The sequence below is a fragment of the Schistocerca americana genome, chromosome 9 (assembly GCF_021461395.2).
Source record: "Schistocerca americana isolate TAMUIC-IGC-003095 chromosome 9, iqSchAmer2.1, whole genome shotgun sequence".
NCBI classification, from domain to species: domain Eukaryota; kingdom Metazoa; phylum Arthropoda; class Insecta; order Orthoptera; family Acrididae; genus Schistocerca; species Schistocerca americana.
The window spans coordinates 8,715,699-8,737,573 of record NC_060127.1 but is presented as its reverse complement, the minus strand read 5'-3'; the positions used below and the strand labels follow the sequence as shown (position 1 = coordinate 8,737,573).

The following is a 21,875-nucleotide window of genomic DNA, read 5'->3' as shown; positions in this document are numbered from 1 at the left end:
ATACCGCGGTAGCTGAGGCTACGGAAAAATCGCTCCTTTCGGAGTATAGCGTCCCCAGCGAAATAATACGAAAATATTAAAAAAAACAGTATTTATAAAGAAGAGACATTTAAAAATTGAATAATATGTATTTTTATCATTTCTCTGTGTAAGTTTCGAGGGCAAAGAAATATAACAAAATGATCTAAAGAGACGACAAGATACGCTCTTTTGTTAATTTTTCAGTCGTCTTCACTTCTTCTCTTGTCTTGATTGCGTGTAGACGGACATCTTGCGAGTGCTGGCAAATGTAAGTATATTTGTATGAATTAAGCAGATAATATATTGATTTAATATTATTGTGCACTTTTAATTTGTAAGAGGTGATCCCGATTTCATGCCCGCCTTCCTTGAATTAACCTGCATTCGAGTAATTTACAATTCAACAATCGCAGCGGCCGATGCAGCTAACGACGCCATTACGTGGCGATATTAACTTATAAAAATTTAGCGGAAGCGAAAAACTCGCCCACTATTAACATAATATTCATTTTTCTCCACAGCCGCCCGACGTTGCAGAAAATACGTAGCTTTAAGGTACTTATTTTCAGTACCACAGCCGAGAGCCAGAGCCAGGACTCCGACTACAATGCAATGGTTAACGGAGGTAAGAAAAAAAATTCTCGCGCATGTGTGGGCCGCAGTTGTAATTAATAACTAAAGATCTTTTGCTTTAAAGTGAGCTGACTAGCCGAGGAAATTAATATGAAAAGTTTATTACATTGTTCAGCTTATATGCTCATGTTTTAAGATTCAGTGAGTCTAACGTTCATTAACGTAACAAATAATTTGAGATTAATATTGTTAAAAAGGAGAACTTCGGGAAAACATTTAATCGTAAATCAAAATTGAATGAAATATCATTTTTATTAAGGCCCACCACGTAAGTCGGCAACAAACAAAATAATAATAACAATATATTAAATTACGACGGGCGACGGACGCGGGAGGAGCCAGTGCCGGCTGCTTGGCGTGTTATCGCAGGCCCGGGTCACTGAGGTGATGTAAACACACACAAGGCGGGGATCTGGACCGCACGCGCCGCGCCAGTGTCTTCTGCGGACGGACGGGCAGCAGAAGCCGGAGCCGCCATGTTGGCTCCCTGGCTGCTGGTTTCCGCGTGTCTGGTGCGGCTGCTCAGCGCCCAGGTAGGCCTCAGTTGCTTTGTCGCAGCTGCTGCTTCTGTCCCAGAGGGGAGGCGGCTGACCGGCTCTTTCCGCACCGTCACGTCCCACTAGGGAATCTAGCACAGTGCAACTCTGCGCCAGTGCTACAACTCTCCGATTTAATTCTTTGCACAGAAGCGTACGGAGAGTGGAAATGCTCTAAACGGCTTTCCAGTTCTGGATTTGCTCTAAAGGCGTAAAACCGTAGAGAAAAATGTTTCAAACATTCAATTCTAGCGTCCGATACCACCCTTCAGCTTTGACCACTGACGTCCTGTGTAACGTAATTTTCCGATGCGAAGGATGTAAGTGGCCTCTTATTAAATGCTATCTGTGGTTGTGTTAGTAACTGGCGGAAATTATGTTGTTTATTACAGATACGTCTCGTTATTTCAGTGACAGCGGTTAGGCACGAATCTGAGAGGACAGATAAATTTGCTCCGACCGTAACGATTAACAATCGTATTTATAATCTTCGTCCTAAAAAATATTTGGCTACTTACTTCCAAATGTGGCATAATTTTCGAAGGTGAAGTTGATAGGAACCTAAGAGAACAGCTTACATAGCTCCGAGAGCAACGATCTACAATCGTAATCTATGTTCCCACAAATATTTCTTTTTTCTTTTCGAATGTGGCACGAGTTCCAACGATGAGGTGGGATAGGAACCTAAGAAGACAGCTGTGTAGGTCGATTGTAGTTCTCCATCCCACGGTTCGTTATTTTTGGTGACTTTTCATTATGTGTGTATTCTTCTTACTTTGAGGACTGTACGAGGTGCATTCAAGTTCTAAGGCCTCCGATTTTTTTTCTAATTAACTACTCACCCGAAATCGATGAAGCTGGCGTTACTTCTCGACGTAATCGCCCTACAGACGTACACATTTTTCACAACGCTGACGCCATGAATCCATGGCAGCGGCGAAGGCTTCTTTAGGAGTCTGTTTTGACCACTGGAAAATCGCTGAGGCAATAGCAGCACGGCTGGTGAATGTGCGGCCATTGTTGGAAAAAGCCGAAAGTCACTAGGAGCCAGGTCAGGTGAGTAGGGAGCATGAGGAATCACTTCAAAGTTGTTATCACGAAGAAACTGTTGCGTAACATTAGCTCGATGTGCGGGTGCGTTGTCTTGGTGAAACAGCACATGCGCAGCCCTTCCCGGACGTTTTTGTTGCAGTGCAGGAAGGAATTTGTTCTTCAAAACATTTTTGTAGGATGCACCTGTTACCGTAGTGCCCTTTGGAACGCAATGGGTAAGTATTACGCCCTCGCTGTCCCAGAACATGGACACCATCATTTTTTCAGCACTGGCAGTTACCCGAAATTTTTTTGGTGGCGGTGAATCTGTGTGCTTCCATTGAGCTGACTGGCGCTTTGTTTCTGGATTGAAAAATGGCATCCACGTCTCATCCATTGTCACAACCGATGAAAAGAAAGTCCCATTCATGCTGTCGTTGCGCGTCAACATTGCTTGGCAACATGCCACACGGGCAGCCATGTGGTCATCCGTCAGCATTCGTGGCACCCACCTGGATGACACTTTTCGCATTTTCAGGTCGTCATGCAGGATTGTGTGCACAGAACCCACAGAAATGCCAACTCTGGAGGCGATCTTTTCAACAGTCATTCGGCGATCCCCCAAAACAATTCTCTCCACTTTCTCGATCGTGTCGTCAGACCGGCTTGTGTGAGCCCGAGGTTGTTTCAGTTTGTTGTCACACGATGTTCTGCCTTCATTAAACTGTCGCACCCGCGAACGCACTTTCGACACATCCATAACTCCATCACCACATGTCTCCTTCAACTGTCGATTAATTTCAATTGGTTTCACACCACGCAAATTCAGAAAACGAATGATTGCACGCTGTTCAAGTAAGGAAAACGTCGTCACTTTAAGTATTTAAAACAGTTCTCATTCTCGACGCTGGCGGTAAAATTCCATCTGCCGTACGGTGCTGCCATCTCTGGGACGTATTGACAATGAACGCGGCCTCATTTTAAAACAATGCGCATGTTTCTATCTCTTTCGAGTCCGGAGAAAAAAAATCGGAGGCATTAGAACTTGAATGCACCTCGTAGTTCCTTCTCTTAATTGTCGCACAGATGACAAAATGGTAGATGACAGAGGGACAGAAAAACAATTAAAATCGCTCAAAAGAGGAAAGGTCGCTGGACCTGATGGGACACCAGTTCGATTTTACACAGAGTACGCGAAGGAACTTGCCCCCCTTCTTGCAGTGGCGTACCGTAGGTCTCTAGAAGACCGTAGCGTTCCAAAAGATTGGAAAAGGGCACAGGTCATCCCCGTTTCTGAGAAGGAACGTCGAACAGATGTGCAGAACTACAGGCCTATATCTCTAACGTCGATCAGTTGTAGAATTTTGGAACACGTATTATTTCGAGCATAATGACTTTTCTGGGGACTAGAAATCTGCAGGAATCAGCATGGGTTTCGAAAAATACGATCGTGTGGAACCCAGCTCGCGCTATTCCTCCACGAGACTCAGAGGGCCGTAGACACGGGTTCCCAGGGAGATGCCGTGTTTCTTGACTTCCGCAAGGCGTTTGATACAGTTCCCCCACAGTCGTTTAATGTACAAAGTAAGAACATATGGACTGTCAGACCAATTGTGTGATAGGATTGAAGAGTTCCTAGATAACAGAACGCAGTATGATATTCTCAATGGAGAGAAGTCTTCCGAAGTAAGAGTGATTTCAGGTGTGCCGCATGGGAATGTCGTAGGACCGTTGCTATTCACAATATATATAAATGACCTAGTGGATGACATCGGGAGTTCACTGAGGCTTTTTGCGGGTGATGCTGTAGTATATCGAGAGGTTGTAACAATGGAAAATTGTACTGAAATGGAGGAGGATCTGCAACGAATTGACGCATGGTGCAGGGGATGGCAATTGAATCTCAGTGTAGACAAGTGTAATGTGCTGCGAATACGTAGAAAGAAAGATCCTTTATCATTTAGCTACAATATAGCAGCTCAGCAACTGGAAGCAGTTAATCCCATAAATTATCTGGGAGTAGGCATTAGGAGTGATTTAAAATGGAATGACCAAATAAAATTAATCGTTGGTAAAGCAGATGCCATACTGAGATTCATTGGAAGAATCCTAAGTAAATGCAGTCCCAAAACAAAGGAAGTAGGTTACAGTACACTTGTTCGCCCACTGATTGAATATTGCTCAGCAGTGTGGGATTATTACCAGATAGGGTTGATAGAAGAGATAGAGAAGATCCAACGGAGAGCAGCGCGCTTCGTTACAGGATCATTTATTAATCGGGAAAACGTTTCGGAGATGATAGATAAACTCCAGTGGAAGACTCTGCATGAGAGACGCTCAGTAGCTCGGTACGGGCTTTTGTTGAAGTTTCGAGAACATATCTTCACGGAGGAGTAATGCAGTACATTGCTCCCTCCTACGTATATCTCTCGAAGAGACCATGAGGATAAAATCAGAGAGATTAGAGCCCACACAGAGGCATACCGACAATCCTTCTTCCCGCGAACAATACGAGACTGGAATAGAAGGGAGAACCGATAGAGGCACTCAAGGTACCCTCCGTCACACACCGTTAGGTGGCTTGCGGAGTATGGATGTAGATGTAGATGTAGATTTTGTTGATTCTCGTCCCTGTACTTATGCTACATGAGTCATCTGTAGTTGTCGATTCCAACGTTTGTTATTTTCGCGTTTTTGGAGTAGCATAGAGAGTGATACGAAAGAGTTAAATCGCTAACGAAACAATTGAAAGCCAGTAAAAATCACCAGAAATAACGAAACGTGAAATCGACGGTTACATTGAGACGGTGCATGACAATACTTACAGAACGCACACTATGCACCAACTGACAAGGGAACCTCCCCATCGCACCCCCGTCAGATTTAGTTATAAGTTGGCACAGTGGGTAGGCCTTGAAAAACTGAACACAGATCAATCGAGAAAACAGGAAGAAGTTGTGTGGAACTGTGAAGAAAATTAGTAAAATATACAAACTGAGCAGTCCATGCGAAGGTAAGCAACATCAAGGTGGATGTTAGCTTCGGAGCGCCGTGGTCCCGTGGTTAGCGTGAGTAAATGCGGAACGAGAAGTCCTTGGTTCAAGTCTTCCCTCCGCTGAAAACTTTACTTTCTTTATTTTCGCAAAGTTATGATCTGTCCGTTTGTTCATTGATGTCTCTGTTCACTGTAATAAGTTTAGTGTCTGTGTTTTGCGACCGCACCGCAAAACCGTGCGATTAGTAGACGAAAGGACGTGCCTCTCCAATGGGAACCGAAAACATTTGATCGCAAGGTCATAGGTCAACCGATTCATCCACAGGAAAACACGTCTGATATATTCTATACGACACTGGTGACGGCATGTGCATCACATGACAGAAATATGTTGTCGACCCAGCTAACTTGTACACTTAGCGAATGGGTAAAAAGATTCTTCTACCTTGTCCGATTTAAGTTTTCTTGTGGATGTGATAATCACTCCCAAAAAAATGATGTAAACATAAGAGTTTGTCACATAAACTGAAAACAAAAAATTAAACTTTTCACTCGAGGGAAGACTTGAACCTAGGACCTCTCGTTCCGTAGCTGCTCTCGCTAACCACGGGACCACGGCACTCCTTGACACGCGTTCTCCTTGATGTTGCATATCTTCGCATGGACTACTCAGTTTGTATATTTTACTAATTTTTTTCATAGTTCCGTACAACTTCTTCCTGTTTTCTCGATTGATCTGTGTTCAGTTTTTCAAGGCCTATCCACTGTGCCAACTGATAACTAAATCTGAGGGGGGTGCGATGGGGAGGTTCCCTTGTGAGTAGTACAAAAAGTGGCACCAGGAATACAAATATTGTAACAAACCATTGCACACACCTACAGCCAAAACGTGAAAAACAATGGACCATGAAGTAGGTAACTGGAATTGATATATACAGGGTGCTGTAAAATTCCACTTCCAAGTTTGTAGGACGGGAACGAACCGTTTCCTTGCTGCAGCCGTTTGAAAACTTGTTTGCTAGTTAGGTATGCAACAGGGTTGCCTTGGTGGAGGGGTGCTTACATCAGATCGGCCGATGTCATTTGACGTCTGTCCTGCCTCTCTCGCCTGGTTCGAGCCTCACTGAGGTGTCTGAGTGTTAGAGCAACACGGTAGAGTACATGTTTGCAGAATACACCGACACGATACTTATGTATGGGCGAAGCTCGCGGTAATGGAATAGCTGCTCGTCGCCTTTATCAAGATCGTTATCCACAACGTTCGACTCCATCGCATACGCTTTTCGCCACAGTTACCCAACAGCTTCAAGAAAGGGGCTCCTTCGCCGTAACCATGCGTGGCCATGGTGCTCCAAAGAGACGCCGCACACCCGAATGGGAAGGGGCCGTACTGCCTCACGTTGAAGAGAACCCGTCAAGGGTACACGAGTGATTGCGCACCCAATGGATGTTGGTCCCAGCGCCGGCTAATATGTTCTGCAAGACCAGCAACTACATCCATACCGCCTCGAAAGGGTACAGTCACTGATGCCAGCCGATTATGCATCATTCGTTCTGTACGCAGTTTCTGCACCGCTGCATCAACGAGCCCCTAGCATTTCCGCGGCGCATTCTCTTCGCAGATGAATGTAAATTGACTAGCGATTGTATTCTCAATTCTCTAAACAACCATGTTTGGGCAGACGAAAACCCACATGCCACGCTTGGCTCTGAGCACTATGGGACCTAACATCTGAGGTCATCAGTCGCCTAGAACTTAAAACAACTTAACCTAACTAACCTAAGGACATCACACACTTCCATGCCCGAGGCAGGACTCGAACCTGCGACTGTAACAGTCGGGCGGTTCCGGACTGAAGCACCTAGAACCGCTCGGCCACCACAGACGCATGCCACGCTTGTCCATGGATACCAACACGGGTTTTGTATCAGTGTGTGGGCAGGTATTCTGGATGGTAATGTTATAGAATCACACACGCTTCCACCCAAGCTCTCGAGCCCCGTCTACTTAACATTCCTACAGCAAGTGTTTCTGTTTGCTGTGGCATTGAACATCCGTCAAGATATGTGATTTCAGCACGCCGGCGTATCCGCTCATTTTTCAGGCCATGTTTGGGAACATATGGACCAAAGATTCGGACACAGATGGATGGGCCGAAGTGGTCCAATCGTGTGGCCTCCGCGATCGCCGGATTTGACTACACTGGACTTTCTCCTCTGCGGCAGGATGCGGGATTTTGTTTCGAGACTCCTGTAGAGACAGAAGAAGATCTCGGGGCGCGAGTTGTGGTCGGTGCGGCACGCACTGCAGACGCACCGGGCGTGCCAGAGCGTGTGTACCACATCGTCATTTGTAGGTACAATTCGTGGCACCGAACTTGGTGGTAGCCGCATCGAACCTTACTTGTGGTAGGTCGCAATGCTCACCCTCCTTTGTAAAGCACAAAAACGTTTTAACTGGAAACAACAGTGTTTGTGGAAACCGATTAAGTTCCATTTTTGTTTCTTTGTTTGTTAATGAGTGCAATTGTAAAACAAGTGATGTACTAAGTCGCACCTAATAAATTACTTTTAAAAGTGGTTGCGTTACCAACATGTTTTCAAGTTGTTGTAGCACGGAAACGATACGTTTTTGGACATGGTTCCAGTTCAAAATATTATCTACTCACTGTCCTCTGCAAGTCCTAGAAGTTCGTAAGGGGCATTTTAGAGCACCATGTGTACTTAAATTCTAGTCATAGATTCCAGGGTCTGTTATTTGTCGCAATAGTACAGAAAGCTGCAGAGAAACAGAAATTATATTGAAAATAATTGCATATATCTACTGCAAAAACAGAAAATGTTTTTATTTCTCGAAGTAGTGCAGAGTGCAAAAGCAAAAACCAATACACAAACCTACTGTGCACTGTTTTGGAATTTTAATATGTGGTATCGTTCTGATTTTCATTTTCACGTAACTTCATTATGTTATGTTCATTAAGTTGTTAATTTCGTAATTGTATTGTAACGCTTCCTCTACTGCTGCAAAAATGTTGTAAATAATAAACCTTGGAACCAGTTCGAAGGTTTCTTGTTTATCGCTTTAGTGCAGAAAGCAAAACCAAAAATAGAAATCCTGTAACAAAGAACTGTACACAATACTGGAAAAAAAAGATAAAAATTATGAATTTTGGAATCGATAACTACAAATGACGTATAGAGCTCAATTTCAGTTACCGTGCCCAATATCTGGTATTTACTCGTGGACTTTCGATACTTGTGTAGCGCATTTTATTTCACGAATTCTGTGTTGCTTTTCCCTTATTTTCTGCTTATGTCTTTCTTATGTTTCCTTTCATTACTATTTATTTCATTTTGTTGTTACTGCGTCAAATTTTATTTCGTCCCCACCCAAAATCTTCACTTTCCCGCTTAGCCCCTTAGAATCAGTACTTATTACTAAGAATAAATGCAGTCCGTGGTATTTCGATTTTACTATGCGTGATATTGTAGTGCACTTTAAAGGTCGCTTGTGGTTCTTTCACTTACTCGCGTAAAATATGATAATTTATTTCAAGGATGTATGTTTCATTTTTTTCTGTTGTTACTTTCTTTTACGATACCTCAGTTTCATTGCGATATAACTCGGGGCTATGTAATCAATCGCGTGAACTGCGATGGTATTTTGTCGTATGTATGTGTACTACCTTCTTTTTGTGACAAATTCCATTGTTTACAAATAAGCCTCGTTGTCTTCAGACGTCGCCTCTATGTAGCAAGTTTGGCATAGGTATGAGGTCATTGCTCAAATCAGATGCTAGAATACATCTTCATTTTTTCCAGAAACACGTTTCCACTTCTAGACTTGTTCCACGTGTAAAATCGTAGAGAAAATATTTCAAACTTTCATTACTATTAGGTGCATGATCTTTGTGCCAAGCCTGGAGTTCCATCGTCTAAAGCTATGAACCCGTTTCATGTAATTCCAATGGATTCAAGTGATTTCTTTGATTTTTAAAGATGCTGCTGAAACATTGTTGTCAATGCAGGCTTGTAAGTTGTCCAAATGCAGTGTGATCACATACCCATTCATCTCAAATTCCTATTATAAATTCTCACTCTGACACACAGCTATGGAAAAAGTCAATGTATTCAACAGAGGAAAGATCGTGGCAGATGTATACCATGCCGTACTTCTGAAAGATCAGCCATGTTTATCAGTTGCAAAACGGCACACAGAGTCTTACAGTAAGGTTCGCAACGCCTGATACCGACAATGGAGTTACGTAAGAAACAGAAGACAATATTGAAAGATTTAATTTCGTTACTCTCCCATAAAAAATGTAAAAGAAATGAGACATACTTTTGTTGGCAAAGTTCTACTATAGTTAAAATATTTGTGCTGCGCTGGTATTTCCGTGCTTGTATTGCCAGAAAACATACTGCCTCTATTTTACTGACAGCCGTGACAAAAACTTTCTTATTGGCGTTTGGAGCCAGTGACTTACAACGTCCTGAATAAATTATTTATTTTCTAATTTGTCTCATTATATTTGGAGTGATGAGGTGTACAGCATAATTCTGTGCTATCTTCTCAATTTTTTTGGATGCAACTCAGTAATGTAGAAAAAGGCATGCATTGTGTTTTTTTTATTCTCCTGATAAATGTGAGATTTGACGCTCAGAACGTTTCTGACTGCCACTTTCCTTATCACGACAAGTAATGTGTTCTTCTCTACGTAATTGATCCTCTTACGTCATGTCTCGTTCAGGGTACTGCAGGATACGGGAAAAGTCAGTTGAGAAAAGTACAACCGCTGAATGTTCTTGGTCATAGTACGCTTAACCCTACATATTTTATGGTTAAATAACATGAAACAGAAATATGTATCAGTATGTAATATAAGCTGCACGTGACTTGACAGCTTGGTCCCGGCGGAGGTTCGAGTCCTCCCTCGGGCATGGGTGTGTGTGTTTGTCCATAGGATAATTTAGGTTAAGTAGTGTGTAAGCTTAGGGACTGATGGCCTTAGCAGTTAAGTCCCATAAGATTTCACACACATTTGAACATTTTAAAAAAAACTTGACAGCTGCATGACGCATCGACTTTGGTGACACCACGTTGGAAAACAATACACAGTCGCCTCTGACGAACGCACGCAGCTGTTTGCCACTGCTTTCTGTAGTGCGACAGGGAGCACTAGCAGTTAGACATGCATTTAATGAACAGGGTGCGGCAGCAAGCAGAAGACTGAACGTAAAGAGAAGAGTTTCGCAGCAGCCAGCATCCGAATGGGGAGAAATTCGACCGCACGTAGAGAGGCTGTGGAACGTTATTCAGTTTCTACATAATTGTGTTATGTAACTACACTGTGTTTATATCAATATATTTATTTACTTGTTTCATCTATTTGATATTCCGAGAATTTAATGACGACAGAAAATATTGACAAAGTCTTGCACCTACTTTGTAATCTGTCCGAAACCTCAGGAGCATAAGATAGTAAGTTTTTGTTGCGACAGAAAACTTAATTGCTGGGTAGAAGGTAAGGTGAATTACGTCTTTTTTATTGAGTATTATAAACTATGCGATTCAGTTTTATTACAGTTGCAATATGCGTTACTCAAATAATTCTTTTCATTGCTCTCTGAAAGTTTCAAGCTTTCACAGAAGAATATATGGATCACAGAGAGTAATCTCTGTAATTTCCTGTGAGTAGATACTTATTTGTTCTGAATTATAACTTCAAATTACAATAGGAATCATTTGTGTACAAAATAAACAGTGGATATTACTCTATGAAATACCCATGTTATCGTTTTGTACATACGTAGTCATTTTGCAAACTTTGGAGCTGTATAATTACCGGATGATAACCTAAGTCAGGAGAAAGGTAGGTAGCATTTCAAGTATTAATTTGATAACAACTTAGCGATATGTTTTACTGGCTGGGTGTGTACGTCGTAATGTACCTGATCCATGAGTCGGAGTTTCCGTTTAATTATTTCAGATTTAACAGTAAGCTACGTAAAATTTATGAAAATGCAACTTTTCATCTCTTAAATCAGTTCTTCGAAATTTGTAGGTAACATGTATCTCCAACTGATGTTGGAATATTTCTGCATCGGATCGTCTTATGTTCAGTAATGGGTGTATTAAACTACGTGAAGACTGGTCCTAAACTGAGTTTTCTAGACCACGCCTTCTTATTTCGAATGTGACGAAATAGACTGTGTGGGACTCTTTTGACGGTACAAAACGTTTCGGACTGCTGCCCAGTTTGGTCCACTCCCACGGCAATGTGGTACTTTCCGTCTCTTTGGTCACTGTGAGCAGAAACTTCCGAGACACCGACTCGTTTAAGCCACGGATAGCTGGCCAGTACTCTCGACAAAGAATTGTTCGCACAGTAGAGTTTGATGAGGTGGTGTTGCATCGTCTGGGAGAAGATTCGTCAGTAACCACCCGTCAGCTTGCCCGTGAAACGCTCGTCTGGAAGAAAAGTATGTGAAGAGTAATGCTGGAGTGAAGTCACACCCTGCCATACACAATGTCTGCTAGCACTGCAGACGAATGGTTTACAACGTGGAGTTCAGTTCTGCCAACACTGCACTGGCGCCTTGCCCGTTTGCTTAAATTTCGGCATCTTCGGACGACGTTCGTTTTATGATTTTCACGCCGTTTTGTAGGGCTCTCAATATTATTCGGAAGTTACCTGGACCTATAAGTGTGGCAAAAGCAGCGAGAACGCCTTTGGAATTCTGGAATTGCCTTACAGATGACGAAATTTCGTCTATTATAATTTTGTGTTCAAATCAGTATATTGAGAGCGTCAAACCTTCATTCCAACGTGAGAGAGACGTAAAACAAATAGGCATTATTAAATTGAAAGCCTGCATCGGTCTCTTATTTTTAGCTGGTGTAAACAAAAGTAACAGACGAAGCATCTGTGGGGAGCTGATGGGGACGCGTGGAGAAATTTCGCCTCGTAATGACCACAAACGTTTCAGATTCACTATGTGGTGATTTGACTATTGTGCAACTCGCGATGAAAGGAAACGATTACACAAGATAACAGCGATCCGGGAAATATTTTCTATATCTGTAGAGAACGGCCAGAAATCCTATACCCTCGGAGAAACTGTTACAGTAGATGAGAAACTGGAAGGATTCTGTGAAAGGTGCAGTTTTCGACAGTATATACCTAGTAAACCAAACAATTATGGGATTAAGATATATGCTCTTGTGGATTCCCAAGTATTTTACCCATATAATTTGGAAATATACGCTGGGTTGCAACCAGAAAGATTAAATCACGTAATCAATAAACCTTCCGATGTTTTTCTATTCAGTCAGATCGAAATGTGACTGCAGACAACTGGTTTACTAGTATTGGCTTGATAGAAGAGTTACAAAGGAAAAATGTTTCTTTTGTTGCAACTATGAAGAAAGACAAGCGTGAGGTTCCTCAGGAGTTTGCTACCTGTAAAAGCAGGGCTTCCAACAGTTCACGTTTTGGCTTCAAGAAAGGTTGTATTTTAAATTCCTATGTTCCTAGAAAGGGGAAGTGTGTGATCCTAGCATCAAGTTTACATGATAATTCAGTAGATTCTGACAATGGAGATAAACTAAAATCATCGATTGTAACATTCTATAATAGCATCAAAGGTGAAGTCGATACTACGGATAAGTTGACCTCTTCGTACAATGTTGCAAGAAGCGTGAGCCGTTGGCCCATGGTTATATTTTTTGCAGTGATCAATATGAGTGGAATCAGTGCACAAGTAATCTTTGTGGGAACAATGAGAATTGTATCAGAAGAAAAGTATTTCTGAAACGACTATCTCGTACATTAATTCTACCTCACTTGGTTCGAAGAAGTTAAGACATGACAAGGAGTTCACAGGAATCTTCAACTGAGGCTGCAACATTATAGGCCAACGTGTGAAGATGAAGCAGAGACGAAAGCAGAAAAGGAGAAAAAACAACTGAAAGCAAGAGTAATAGGTGTAATACCTGCACAGTAAATAAAAAACTGACAAAATATTGTTGCAAAATGTGTCAAAAGCCAATCTGTTTGATGCACATTGAACCATTTTGTTCTGACTGTGGTAAAATTCCTCATATCGTACCGCAGTCCAAAAGTGACGATGATACAACTGAATAAGTAATGTTACCATTGTTATTGTGCTATAATATCATCTTTGCGTTTCTGTAAAGATATTTGTCATTTATAATGAGTTTAATTAGTGAAATGTAATAAAGAAGCAAGTGAAAAAAAGGCGATGTTATCATTTGTTACCACAATCCAACACTGAGGAAAAGAAATCTGAATGAATGATATTTCTATTGCTGTTGTGCTCTTATGTCTTGTTTGTCTTTCTTTAAAGATATTTTTTAATTTATTGTAGGTTTTGTCAATGAAATTTAAAAAGTAATCACGTGAATAAGAGATATGATCAATTTGATACACCGCCCTCGATCTCTTTGAAAGTCGCCAGCTCTATCTTCTTATCTCGTGTTTTCTTTCTACTGAAAATCTCGTGCTTGTACTCTTGTTAGCTTTACTATTACAGAGATCGCCTAAACTTTTTTTTTTTTAATTGGTCCTGTGCGCAACAAATAACTTACTTGGTCTTTCTGCTGCCACTGCTTGCTCTGCTCCATTCCATTATTTAACAAAAACATACAAAAACCTATTATTCGTGCTGAGTGCAATGCATGTTGTGTATGGCGGCTCCTGCTGTTGCTGCGGCTGCTGCTGCTTACTACAACTACATGTAATTCAAGAGAAAGTGTTTGGTCAAATCTAAACCCGATAAATGATAACCCAAACAAGTAATTCCTTTTTTCAAAAACTATATTCTGAAAGCGATTATTTCTCATTCACTTAACAAAACGCTAGAAGCTCTTTGAGCAATCGCTTCGTATGTAAATCTGTGCCGGCCGAAGTGGCCGTGCGGTTAAAGGCGCTGCAGTCTGGAACCGCAAGACCGCTACGGTCGCAGGTTCGAATCCTGCCTCGGGCATGGATGTGTGTGATGTCCTTAGGTTAGTTAGGTTTAAGTAGTTCTAAGTTCTAGGGGACTAATGACCTCAGCAGTTGAGTCCCATAGTGCTCAGAGCCATTTGAACCATTTTTGTAAATCTGCCTCCAGTGGCATTAAAGCAATATTACAAATTAATCAAACTCTTGAGATTAATTGAAAAGTATTTCAGTCTAATACATAGTGAAACAATTGCCTGGCAATTACAAAAGAAATCAATGAAAAAAATCAATACTTAATCTATTCGCCTAACAATGGTTTCCCTTAAGAATTCAACTCCTATCATTATCAAAATTACCGTCTGCTGCTACGCACATACACAAACATTTTCTGTAAATTAATAAGCGCACTGCAGATTATAAAAAATAGCAACTGAATACCAAATCCTGTGTGGCTGCTGGCGGACACAGCAGTACGGCAGCTCGGCGACGACCCCTCGCCCAACACACGTGCGCACCACAGCAGGCGGGCTCCTACACTGGCCTCCAAACTGCCACTAGTTAATCCGTGCGCTGCGAAGCGCGACAACAATATCTTATATTCCAGAGCTTGTATATGCGCACTGTAGCCAACCTTTAAATCCTGAGAGTATTGCCAACTCTCATCTTTGCGAAAAACGTCGCGCCCGACAGAAGGTTAAAGAATGAAACTCCCCTGTAGAAAACAAATACGAACATGTTATTAGAGCTGTATTAATGTGTTAAGTATTTGACTTTAAGCGTGTAAGAGAGAAAAGATTTCAACTTCGTTCGAAATCGCTGAGTGATGTCATTACCAAATACTGGATGAGGAAAATCTACGCCTTGTTTTAAGCAAAAGCTAGTTTCTCACACTTCTCAGTATTTATGATGTCACATCTCCTCAATTGTGTGCCGTACAATGATGTAATTTTGCACATACACTCTGTGCTACATGCGCGCACTGTACGGGAAATGTCGCGAAGAGAGCTAGTAGCAAAGAAGTCATTAATTAAAATGTTATACCTTATGCGGTAGTTTTACTGCAAGAACAGCAAAAAACGTAGCAAGCGATAAACCTTTTAACTTTCTTCTTTTGCGGGTGATGTCAGCGAGAAGAAATTTCATAAAGGCTTGAAATTATGTATAAAATTTGTCGGAAGTTGCTGACAGTTGTCATTCTCAAATACTGGATGAGTATAGTTGGATATTTGCTCGCCGTCAGTTACGCCGCTTGAAGACATGTCACAGTTTCTAACTGTAATATGCGGCGTCTCAGAAGATACGGCGCAATTTTGTTATAGCGTCTAAACCAGTTAAGATACTCACATCATGTTTGGCTTGTACAAAATATATCTCAAAAAGTTTTTATGCCATTCAGTCAATTTCCACATATGCGCCTTTGGTGGCCCGCACGACATCCAGTTTGTGTTCGAGCTCTATCTAGACTCGGCGCACCATATCCGCATCAGCTGTGCCAATGCGAGCAACGATTCAGTTCATTAAAGTATTGATGTGATTGACAGCAGTTCGGTAACCTTTGTCCTTGACGTACCCCCTTAAAAATAAATCCATGGGTGTAACACCAGGCGATCTAGAAGGCCAGGGAATTATACCGCTCCTACCAATCCAGCGATCTGAAAACACCTGATCTAGAACATTTCACAGTCTTGAGTCCGATGTGGCAGTTCACCATCCTGGTGGAAGACGACAGTGTCTTGGCGGTCAGCCAGTTCTGGTAACACAAACAACACCAGCATATCAAGGTAACTGTTAGAATTAACTGTTTGTTTCCTGAGAAAAAAAAAAGTTCCCACAATGCGATCAGGCATCGAATACCACCAGACATTTACTTTCGTATGGTGCGTATGAGGTAGAGAGATTGTGTGGTCAATTTGGTGCATGAGATTTTATTCACATTTATTTGTTTTAATGAGTGTTACAGCATTGATAACCTTGCCATTGAGTACCCATAAAGTCCAACAACCCCCCCCCCCCCCCCACTCACACACACACACGCCCCATGCTTGTCTACGTGGAGGTGTCATTCAAACATGGAATGTATTTCTCTGTAAGAGCTGAGCAGTGAAGTTTCATGCAAACTTAAAAGTAATATTAATACTTGAAGTAACAGTATTCAGAGAAATAAAGTTTGCTGAAAACTGAAGTATTTGTCACTTTTGGGCATATATCAAATCATAGGTGCTGTATAGTGTTGTTATTATTATTATTACTGGTACTCTTGTAAATGGTACATTATCACATTTTTGTTCCTTTAGAGTCAGCTATGGGTGTCGAGAACCCATTCTGAAGCCTGTAAATAATCCTACAAATGTTTCTGTGAACATGAGGATATGTTTTGTAACGATATTACAAATAGTGTGCATTAAGACTAGTGAATTTACGTAATTCACGTTGTGTAATGCATCATTGAATATTTGATTGTCGGTTACATTAGCCTTTGGTTTGACAATACCAGTCAGTTCTTCAAAATAAACCTTTGGCTTACTTACGGTTTAGGTTAATTTGACAACTGCTGTCTGTATGACACGTACATTGTGATTGTCACTTGATACATAATGTGAATTGCTCACCTCTGGAGCTGTAAGCTTATAAGCCAATAAGAAATGATGTCATTTGTTTTAGGAACCTGAAAATCCTCAGCGAATCACAGAAAGTCATGAAAGTATTCTCCCTGTGGTGGCAAACTTCACCCCAGTGGATGTTGCTGTCTACTACGAAACTTTGTGCTCAGATTCACGTAACTTTATCATCCAGCAGCTACTTCCATCTTACTTAAATGGACCTCAGCTGCTCAACGTTACTCTGATTCCTTACGGAAAAGCACAGGTGAGTGACAGACCAAACTCAGAGAGAGAGAGAGAGAGAGAGAGAGAGAGAGAGAGAGAGAGAGAGAGAGAAGAAGTGTCAACAAAGTTAAAAGATCCAACTGAGCTGAGATAATTGGATTTTTGGCTTGCTGTTCTGATACGTAACAAGTTCAGTTGTGAGGACACATGGAGCTTTAGCAACACAGGAACTCATAAATGCACATATGGCAGCCTGCTACCAGTAGCAATGCACTACATAAACCATTATGGTCCTCATAGGCAATTAAATAACAAACTGTGAATTATTGATTAAATAAGTAAATAAATGGTTGTAACCGGTTTATTGGTACCAGATCTGTAATCTTCTTTAAGCGTTTCATTCTCCAAGAACACTAGCAATCACTAGCATATCTCTGCTGTTCTTCCATGGCTTTTCTGAACAGTGATTTAGTGCTCACTCCAAACCATAGATTCCAGTTCTTTAGCCAGGATAATGTTCTATGTTCTGGACTACATCTGCCATCAATCTTTCCTAGAAGTATTAATTGCAACAGGTGATTTTTGTTGTTGTGTATTATATAGCCAAAGTATTCAAGTTTTCTCTCCTGCTGGTATTGAGAATTTCTAAATCTTTGCTTGTAAGCCACTTTTGTGACTTCATCTGTCATGTTATCATTGATATACTTCAATTTGCCCACATTTCAGATGCCTCCATTTCTTACCTAATACTCATACCGTGGCATGTGTCCACGACTCAGTTTCGTAGAGTAGAATACTGAAAACATAGCATTTAAGTACTTAAGGGTGAAATATAATGGGAATTTGTTGAGAGAAGTTGCAGTCATAGTTGATTTGAAACCCCCAATATTTGTATGGTGGAATCCTTTGGATCTTATCATAACGAGTGCAAGAGTGGCCTGAATTTCATCTCTGTTCCTTTCTACAATCATCCGCTTTTGTCTTCTTGACATTTAAACCTAACCCCCCTGTCAGTGCTGTCATCAGTAACAGTGTTTAGTAGTTGTTACAGGGCTTCCAGCCTTGTGAAAGTAAGATGGTGTCATCAGCATATGAGTGTTATTCATGATAACTCCATTAATCATCACTCCTTGACACTTTTCATCGATACCATCTCAGAAAATGTTTTCAGGATAGATACTGAAAAGCAATGGGGAGATTAAGCAGCCCTGCAAACTCCTTTCACAGTTGATATTACTCACATTGCTGGTCTGAATTTAACAAGTGGAGCTGTGAGGACACATGGAGCATGTCAGCTGACTGTCAACATGCATCTGTCGGCAAGAAGAAGTAGAGATTGTACAGTAGTTGCACACTACAAAAACTACTCAAAACTATGGAGAAAGATTATTAAAAAATCAAGAAACGAACATATAATGTCAGAAATCAGTAATTCCAACAGCAGACATAAGGTTAGTGGAATGTAGTGAAACAAGAGGCAGGACGACCAGCCACAGAATATGACAGGGTTGACAACATATGGAAGTTTGGGTCTGGCTGTGAGTCGTGCACGGATAACCGAATGGTAAGGTGGCTGCTCGTGATGAGTGGGAAATCTGGGTTCGCATCCTCAACTGGCACAAATTTACAAATTTTGATTGTTGTCATTCCATTCTACAGCTAATAGTTGTCATTATTCGCAATTGCGAATACATCTAATGTAAGCCACAGAATAGGATAACATCTATTGAACTGAATGAAAGGGCTATAAATGATGAGTCACAGGTAACAAATTCATTTAATAATCATTTCATAAATATAGTAGAAAGCATAGAGAAAATAGGTTCAAGAGCAAAATCGCAGCAGTATGCTGAAAAACTGGCATAAAATTCAGTCATTTGAAGGTATCACTGACTTCTCCTTCTGGAATTAAGAAAATTATACATTCACTCAAAGATAAAAGCTCATCTGGTTTTGAAGGTGTTTCAATTAGTGTACTAAATATTTGTTCCCATATAATAAGTCCAGTCTTATCTGAAATATGTAATGCATTACGAATTCACAGAATTTTTCAGAGACACTGAAATATGCTTTGTTGCACCTCTCTTGTTTGTGGAGGTCTTTCAGCGCCATGATCAGCCTTGGGTAAAAACCGCTGTAGGGTGTGTTAACACTGAGCTGAACGGGATGCTCCAGACACCGGCAAAGTCTAACATGAGTGTTGTTCCAGTTGATGCTATTGGTAGGTGGGGTTACACTACACATGGCCTGCACCTTAATAGGAAGGGGAAAGATAAGTTAGCTTCTCTATTAGCAGATACTGTAAGGGGGGCCACAGTCACACAATAGGAGATACCTGTTGTTATTGGGACCAGGCAGACAGGCTTTTTTGTAGGTTAAAGACAAATTCCAGACAGACAACAACCAAGGAAAATAGAAGAAAAGAAACTTCATACACAGCAAATAGGGATAAAGCTAAGGGTGGTATCAACTTAGTTCACCAAAATATCAGGGGAATAAAAAATAAAGTAGATGAGCTGGTAATGTGTTTAGATGGTCTCAGAAATTAGAACGAGACTGATATACTTTGACTGTCTGAGCACCATGTAACTGTAGGGATGGAAAATGTCAGTATAAATGGGTATAATTTAGCATCTTACGCTTGTAGATCTAGAATGGATAAAGGAGGAGTTGCCGTTTTCATAAAACAAGGATATAAATACAGAACTGTTGAAGTAAGCATATTTTGTGTTGATAAGCACTTTGAGGTTTGTGCATGTGAACTTCAACTAGATAATGTTGTGTTGATATTAGCAACAGTGTATAGGTCACCACTAGGAGATTGGGAGCTATTCATAAAAAAGTTTGACTCCCTATTATGCTGCCTTTCAGACAAAAAGAAGTAGTTATTAATCTGTGATGATTTCAATGTTAACTTTCTAAGCAATTCTGATAGGAAAAGTGAACTAGAAGTCTTGTTAACAACATATAACTTAGAATCAGTGATCAATTTCCCTACATGTGTAGCTCAGCACAGTAGTACTCTAATAGATAATGTATTTGCACAGCAAGAGGATGTAGAACAGGCACATGCTTTCCCTGTGGTAAATGGATTATCTGACCATGATGCACACCTGATTAACTTACAAAACCTGACAGGGTGCACGCTTCAGAAACCATGAAGTAAAAGTGTGAGGGTGCTCAACCCGATATCTATAGATCACTTCAGAGAAAGTTTAGGAAACGTAAACTGGGAAGATGTATATAATGAGCCAAATGCTAATGATAAATTCAGCATATTTCTTGCTAAATTTATATCCCTTTTTGAACATAGTTTTCCAAAGAAAATTACCAAATGTAACATCACAAACTTTTCAAAGGAATCTTGGATTACTACAGGCATTAAAGTGTCTTCAGAAAGAAAAAGAAAACTGTATGAGACAGCAAGAACTAGTAAAGATCCAGAAGTAGTTTTACACTATAAAAATTATTGTAGCATGCTGAGAAAAGTTGTAAGGAAATCAAGAAATATATATGTTAGAGAAGAAACTAACAACTCCATCAATAAAATCAAATAAATATGGAATGTTGTTAGAAGGGAGAGAAGAAAAGTAACCACTGAGGTAGGTAGTATTACTGTTGAAGAGAATGAGACCATCTTAACTAACAGTACATAGGTAGCCAATGTATTTAACAATCACTTCTTAAGTGTAGGAGAAAAAAATGGTGATAATAGTTCAAAAGAAAAAGCCAGGCACTACATGGAAGAGTCTGTTTTGAAAAAATTTAGTCAGATTAAGTTTCATCTAACAATCTCTTGCGAAATAAGGAAAATTATTACATCTCTGAAAAATAAATGTTCTGTTGGAGTAGATGCCATATCTAACAAGTTATTAAAACAATGTGGAGCAATTACGGCTGATGTTTTGAGTCACATATGTAATGAATCCCTGACTCAGGGTATTTTTCCAGAAAGGTTAAAATATGCCATTGTCAGGCCTCTCTACAAAAAGGGGGAAACCTCAGATGTCAATTACCGGCCAGTATACTTGCTTACAGCATTTTCAAAAATTTTCGAGAAAGTAATGTACTCAAGAGTGGTTAGCCATCTCAACAGTAATGGGATACTTAGTAAATCACAGTTCGGATTTCAGAAACGCTGTTCCACTGAGACAGCAATATACAGTTTGACTGTTCACGTAATAGAGTCTTTAAATAGTAAAATGTCACCAGGAGTAATATTCTGTGACTTACTCAAAGCATTTGATTGTGTGAACCATGACATTATGTTAGAGAAATTACAATTCTATGGTATAAATGGAACAGCATATGAGTGGTTTAAGTCATATCTACAGAACAGGAAGCAAAAAGTCTCTCTATATGGTTCAAGTGATTCAAAGGAGTTTGCCACTTCATCTAACTGGGGTGAAATTACATTAGGTATTCCACAAGGTTCGATCATGGGTCCCCTCCTAAATAATATATCTCTTTTTTCCAACAAACAGCTCAGTTCATACATACAATACCAGGAACAAAAATGATCTGCACAAGTACTTAAAAGCTCTTACTTTAGTTCAAAAAGGGGTCCACTACTCAGGAACACTTATCTTCAATAATTTGCCAGCAAACATAAAAAATTTAGTTACAAATAAAGATCAGTTTAAAAGGAGCCTGAAAGACTTACTAGTGGCCAACTCTTTCTACTCCATTCATGAATTTTTTAATAGAAACAAATGATGTACTGTATATATTCATACTATTAGTACTATTATTTCAGCTTAAAAAAAAAAGAAAGGAAAAAAAAATTGATGTGTTCCAGATCTACGAGGATCTCATCAGCACGGATCTATGGAATGAAAAACTAATCTAATCTAATCTTGAGAGA

The 21,875-nt window shown here is 40.5% G+C and overlaps 1 protein-coding gene across 1 annotated transcript in view; it reads left to right on the top strand.

The window, feature by feature from the left end:
* Positions 1-1,066: 1,066 nt before the first annotated feature.
* Positions 1,067-21,875, top strand: part of LOC124551132 (gamma-interferon-inducible lysosomal thiol reductase-like) — a 76,799-nt gene continuing 55,990 nt past the window's right edge. The window contains exons 1-2 of the mRNA XM_047126093.1: positions 1,067-1,187; positions 16,848-17,051. Coding sequence (XP_046982049.1) covers positions 1,131-1,187; positions 16,848-17,051 — 261 coding nt within the window. The 5' untranslated portion in view covers positions 1,067-1,130. The remainder of the gene's footprint in view (positions 1,188-16,847; positions 17,052-21,875) is intronic.